This window comes from Populus euphratica, unplaced genomic scaffold (genome assembly GCF_000495115.2).
Source record: "Populus euphratica unplaced genomic scaffold, PopEup_1.0 scaffold452.1, whole genome shotgun sequence".
Taxonomy (NCBI): Eukaryota; Viridiplantae; Streptophyta; class Magnoliopsida; order Malpighiales; family Salicaceae; genus Populus; species Populus euphratica.
The window spans coordinates 87,028-93,499 of NW_011500333.1; the positions used below are offsets into that span (position 1 = coordinate 87,028).

The following is a 6,472-nucleotide window of genomic DNA, read 5'->3' on the forward strand; positions in this document are numbered from 1 at the left end:
TTTTAAATTTATTTTTGACATCATCATATTAAAATAATATAAAAATATTAAAAAATAATTGTTTTAAAGAAAAATAAGTTTAAATTTTTTGATATTGTTATTTTTTTTCAATAAATGGATCTTAACAATTATACACTATGTCCATCTCTTAAATCCTTGTGTCTATTGAGCTATAAATTCAACACTCATAGTATCACATTTTTATTGTGCAAAAGTCACTAATATTATGTAACTAAATAAATCTCAAAATATATCATAAGAAAATTATTGTATCTTCATCCCTAATTAATTTTATTTTATTTTTATATAAAATGAGTCTTCTTTCTTAATAACTTCATGTTAGAGAGAAACAAAATCTCGTACTTGTCTTGGTTTTAAAATCGATCTACTTTATTACATTAAAACATAAGTTAAATGAATGTAGAAATAAAAAATTTCTACAAATCAAAATTTGCTATACATTATTTTTATTTTTATTTACATAAAAAATAAAATAAAATTGAAATAAATGACATGAAAAGTAAATATTCATTTATATTTTTTTTTTTTGCTAATAGAAGGTTGACACATGGGAAAAAATATTTAAAATATTTTATTATAAATACAAGATCTCATAAATAAAAATCAATTAATAAAATAATATACTTGAAAAATTTTAAGATTTTAATGTTTATTTAATCCCTTTTCCTTACTAGTTTGTTATCTTTTTTTTTTTTGAATTCGAGAAAATTCCAGCCCCTAAAAAATTATTTTATGGGTTCAAGTAAATGAGTAAAATCCTGTTTGTTCTAGGTTTTTACAAGAGATGCACGCTCTGACTCGAATCGAGACCTGCTGTGTAGATCTTAAATCTTTTGTCACCACACTACACACTTTGAGAATTATTGGTTTGTTATTGCTCACTAATATTTTTATTTTATTTTCTTTTTAATTTTTTAAAAATTCATCATGTTCACATGTGAATATGATAAGTGAAAGGGTAAAAAATTATAAAATGGTTGGCAACAAACCTTGCATAAAAATTAAAGTTTTTAGAATTTTTTTTTTGTTTTTATAGTTTTTAAAAATGTGTTAAAAGAAAAAGGGTTTAAAATAAATCACGACAATAATTATAAAATTAACTAAAAAAATATAATATTCTTTTTTTAATTGTGATGCATGCCTCGAACGCATTGGGGTTTACAAGAGCACATCTCATGTAGTTCCTCTTCTCCTTTTTGTCCTTAAAAATTTATATTTATTTTTTCAATTTATATTTAAATCTCATATATATATATATATATATATATATATATATATTTAATTTTGCATGCTATTGTGTATTTGTAAAGCTAAAAATGTCATGACATTAAATTGTTGTTTGATGTTGTAAAATAAATTTTAATTTTATCAATTAAAAATATTAAAACAACAAGTACTAAATTTAACATAAAAAAAAAACCTTTTTAGAATTTAAGAGGCATGGAAAATTACAATTTAGTCCTTTAATTTTTTTTTAAATTTAGTTCTTGTATTTTGAGAGTTTCACATATTAATCCTAAATTTTATTTATTTCATGTTACAATCCCTGGAATTCAAGAATAAAGAGAAAATTATTAAAAATAGGGATATAATAGAGAAAGTAGTCGGTTAATCACGTTTTAATTATATAAAAAAACTGATTTTAATATTAAAGAGTTCATGTAAAAGAGTGATTAATGAAGGTGATATTTTCTTTCCAAGTTGTCTTGAAAAACAAAAAATGAGCCGTAAATGTTTTTATTTATTTTGTTAACGACGTGTCATCTTCCCGTTGAAAGAAAGAGAGCCAAATAGACCAAACCTTCCAAGTTCCAAGCACACATGAGCTCAGGCTTTTTTTCTTGGATATCCCTTAATTTCTCTTTTCTTTCTCTTTCTTTTTTCTTTTTCCCTTATAAACTCTCTCTTTAAATCCATTTATTAAAATAATATCTAAGTATTAGCTTAAAATATAAAATTTTTAAAATAATTTTCTCATTAATATTGAATGAGGAAATTAGTTTTTTATTAAAAATATATATATATTTTCATTTCAGTTCAAATTATTATAATTTTTGTGTATATTTTTTTCTAATTACTCTTAATTTTTATTCAATGAACTATGTTACTAATAAAACAAATATTTTGTTGTCAAAATAAAAGAATTACATGAAAAAAATTATTTATTTTTTAATTTTGTTTGTTGTTCTTTTCCACATATATTTATTTTTATTTTTATATAATTAAATAAAAAATAAGATTTAAAATTTTATCAACTCAGTGGGCAATATACTATACTGATTTTAACTTTTATAACTTCTTAAATAACCCACTGATAACTTTCATTAAAACTAACTAGAAATTATTGAGTTGCTTAATATCAGATAATTATTTAAGTAAACAAAAACTAATTACACAATCGATTTAATCCACATCAAAGCTTGAAAACCATATAAACATCCATCCCACCGTTTTATTTATAAATATATTAAGATAATATTTTTTATTTTTTAAATAATTTTAAAAAATACAAAAATAAAAAATAAAAAATAAAAATAAATTTATTTTAAAAAAATGCTTTAAAACAAAAGAATAACCAGCATCTTTGTTAAACTTTTGATTAATTTTAAAGAGAGAGGAGAAGAAAAAGACAGGAAAAGAGTCCAATAACATTAGCCCCACAATTTAAAATAATAAAAATAAAACAAAGCAAGCAGGGGCCATTTTCAACGGTTCGATTCCATCTCTTTTTCCGCATTAAATAAAAATAAAAATAAAAAACTTTATCCCGTAACCCTACAGGACTATTTATTAGTCTATTATGCAATATACTATTATTACATGCCTCATCTTCATCATCATCATTTTTCAATTTTGCATCAACCTCCACCCAGCCCTCAATTTCCTCCAAAACACACACTCACATCCTCCACCCTATCTACCTCTCTCTAAATTCCTCACCTACCCCTCTTCCTCTCTCTAACAAAAAATTAATTTTACTAAAAATCTCTCCTTTCTTTTCTTTCTCTCTCTAAAACAGCATCCATGGACCCACCTCCTCCTTCATTATTGATCCATCCACCACTCTCACCGCCCACCCCTCCACCACCCACCACCGCCATCCCCTCCACCACTGAAACCACCCCCCATTTAGCTCCTCTTCCCAACCCTGCCCCCGCTGTAACCCAGCCTTCTTATGCTGAGGTATTAACGGCATAAAACATGCTAGAGAAAAGTTAAAAGGACTTTCTTTTCTTGTTTTTTCTTTTCTTTTTTCTTTTTGGTCTAATCTTGATTTCTTTTTTCTTGTTTTGCAAGATGATATATTCAGCGATTACTGCTTTGAAGGAACAAGATGGGTCAAGCAGGATAGCTATAGCAAAGTATATAGAGAAAGCTTATCCTGGCTTACCCTCAAATCACTCTGATTTGTTGACACACCACTTAAAACGTTTGAAAAATAGTGGGGCGCTTGTTTTGAACAAGAAATCTTACATGTTACCCAGATCTGACAGTAACGCAAACATCACCACTACTACCCCAACTGTCTCTACTAGCCCTACTCAGATTCAGCCACAGCATGCCGTTCCTGTCTCTTCTGCTCATCCTGAGCAGAAAAGGGGCCGAGGAAGGCCTCCTAAAGCTAAGCTTAATGGTCTCACTCCAACTCCTGCTCCCGTGCTTGCTAATGGGCAGGCACAGACTGCTCTTGGCTTAAATGTTGGTGTTACTGCCCAGCCTCTCTCGGTTGGGTTTCCTATCGAGCCCACCTCCTCGACGGTGAAGAAAGGCCGAGGACGGCCGAAGAAGGTGGTGGTGACTGAAGGTGGGCCATTAGCGGTGAACAAAGGAAAAGGGAGGCCACCGAAGACTGGACCTTTAGGGTCCAAGAAGAGTCCAGGAAGGCCCAGAAAGCCTAAGTCTTTGGTGGATGCTAAAAAGGGCCCTGGACGTCCGCCTCAGAATCAGTTGAAGCCAGTGACCGTTCCTTACGCTGTTGCAGCTCCTACTCCTACTGCTACTGATGCAGCAGCTGTGTTTAATGTGGGATCACCAAGGCCCCGAGGCAGACCCAGGAAGGGTTCAGCCCTAGCAGTTGCTGGTGTTGGTGCTGCTGTGGTGGTGCAGGCTAAGCGACCAGGCCGCCCACCTAAGCTGCCTATAATTATGAAGCCTAAACCGAACAAGAGTTCGGGCAGGCCTGTTGGCCGGCCTAGGAAGGTAAATGTTGTTATTTCTACACGCATTTGGATATAGATTCCTTGTGGTTTCTTGTTGTTACAACGTTAATTGTTGGTTATCGTTAATGTTTGGTAAATTCCATAATTGTGGGAGTAATCTATTTATTTGGCAAATAAATAGGTGCTTTCTTTTTAGCATCTGCAATTGATAGGTAATGAGGCGCGTTAAATTTTGTAAGCAGTGGAGGGTTTGTGTTTTTTTTAGAGAATTATGTTATTTGTTATTTATTATACTGGTCTAATCATGAAGTGAACATAATAAGAATTATATCTATTTTAGTTCTATCATCAGCTATGGGTTTGAATCTAAGACAAATTCTAGAGAATATGTGCTACCCCGAGATTTTCTTGTCTTTCCTGAGCGATAAGGGGAGAAAAAAAAATTGGGTCAAGGGAAAATGCCATTTTGGAGTTCTATCAACAATTTACCCGTGTAGGCGGAGGTCCAGTATTTTCTGAATCCTTATGTAAGGAATTACAAAAGAAATTTTTTCAACAAAGATGTGAATTAGGAAGAAATGCATTTGTTTTGCATGATGTATTTGGTTTGCTTGCTATATTTTGGTCTGTAGAGTTTGTAAATTATCTTTGCTTTTGTGGGTCATGAAAAGCAGACTGTTATTAGTTAATTTGCATCGATGCCAATTAGTTCTTTAGTTTCAGCTAGATCACTCTGCACTTGTTTATTATTTTATGAAATAAAAAGGGAAAGGCAAGGCAATGCTTTTTTCGATCTTTTAACTAAGATGTGTTCTCCTATAAACACAGAGAAAAACATGTTTGCAATTGATGTTGTGCTGACAGTCATGTTATACTTATATCATGCCATGGTCTGAAAATCAGAACTTGTTTTTTTTTATTTGTTGTTGTTGTTGTTGAGTAAGCAAATTTGGTCTTGAAATTTTAACTTTAATTTCTTTCAAATACTTGTCTTTTGAGGTGGGTCACCCCCTCTCCCAGAAAAAAAGGTTTTGAAAAATTGAAAATAAGCTTAGATTTTGAAGCGATTTAATTATAAAAATAACAATCCCCATAATATTCCTAATTGAACTCTGGCCCTTATTCCTTTTTAATTATTTTAATGTCTGCCATCTACATAACTCCCGACGTCCCCTCCCTGTTTTAAGTAACTTTATGCCGTGTTTAATTTGTCTCATAATGATGTCCACAAATATTGGAAACATGTTATTGAGTTTCTGTTGGGTGGTGATATTATTTTTTTCCCTGGATAATTCAAGAAAAAATGTGGATAAAATGGTAACAGCCAGAAGTTAGAAAAATTATTTGTGTGAAGGGAATTGTTCTTCTAAATGCAGATGGGCTTGTTTTGTAAATGTCAATAAATTGTTTTCTTTTTGTGTTGATTCTGGAGTCAATCATACGATACGAAATTGATACCTATTATGAGTAGAATTGCATCAATCTCCAGGTTCCCCTAATGTGTTCATGTTGAGTTAATTCTCATCTATACTTCTTATTTTGGAAACAAGGATGCAAATGCTCCATGGGAAATTACCAGAGCATCTGAGCCTCAAGCACAGGCAGAATTACATGGAGATCTTAAGAGGAAACTTGAATTTTTTGTAAGTAGACAAAAAATTTCTTGCACTTTTATAAAATTTACTGTTCTTTGTGATGGACTGTAATTTACTCTGTAATATGTTGCTTGCAGCAATCAAGAGTTAAGCAAGCCATTGGGGTGCTAAAGCCTCACTTGACCAGTGCCGCCATCAGTGCAGTTGCTGCAATCCAAGAATTAGAAGGGCTTGTATCAATGGACATTAACGTACCATGGAGAGAGGAACCTCAATCACAAATGCAGCCATTGCCACAAATGCAGCCACTGCCACAGCCACTGCCCCAGGCCCAGGCCCAGGCCCAGCCGCAGCAGCAGCAGCAGCAGCTTTTCTTGCACTTTTATAAAATTTACTGTTCTTTGTGATGGACTGTAATTTACATTTCTTGCACTTTTATAAAATTTACTACTGTTCTTTGTGATGGACTGTAATTTACTCTGTAATATGTTGCTTGCAGCAATCAAGAGTTAAGCAAGCCATTGGGGTGCTAAAGCCTCACTTGACCAGTGCCGCCATCAGTGCAGTTGCTGCAATCCAAGAATTAGAAGGGCTTGTATCAATGGACATTAACGTACCATGGAGAGAGGAACCTCAATCACAAATGCAGCCATTGCCACAAATGCAGCCACTGCCACAGCCACTGCCCCAAGCCCA

At 32.3% G+C, this 6,472-nt stretch overlaps 1 protein-coding gene across 4 annotated transcripts in view; it reads left to right on the top strand.

The window, feature by feature from the left end:
* The first annotated feature begins 2,829 nt into the window (after positions 1-2,829).
* The window catches only part of LOC105113744 (AF4/FMR2 family member 4-like), a 4,080-nt gene continuing 437 nt past the window's right edge, over positions 2,830-6,472 (top strand). For 2 of the 4 annotated variants that reach the window (XM_011010037.1, XM_011010038.1), the window contains exons 1-4: positions 2,830-3,204; positions 3,319-4,221; positions 5,732-5,824; positions 5,914-6,117. In XM_011010037.1, the coding sequence (XP_011008339.1) occupies positions 3,046-3,204; positions 3,319-4,221; positions 5,732-5,824; positions 5,914-6,117 (1,359 nt within the window). In that variant the 5' untranslated portion in view covers positions 2,830-3,045. The remainder of the gene's footprint in view (positions 3,205-3,318; positions 4,222-5,731; positions 5,825-5,913; positions 6,118-6,472) is intronic. The other 2 variants (XM_011010039.1, XM_011010040.1) reach the window with 1 other exon arrangement.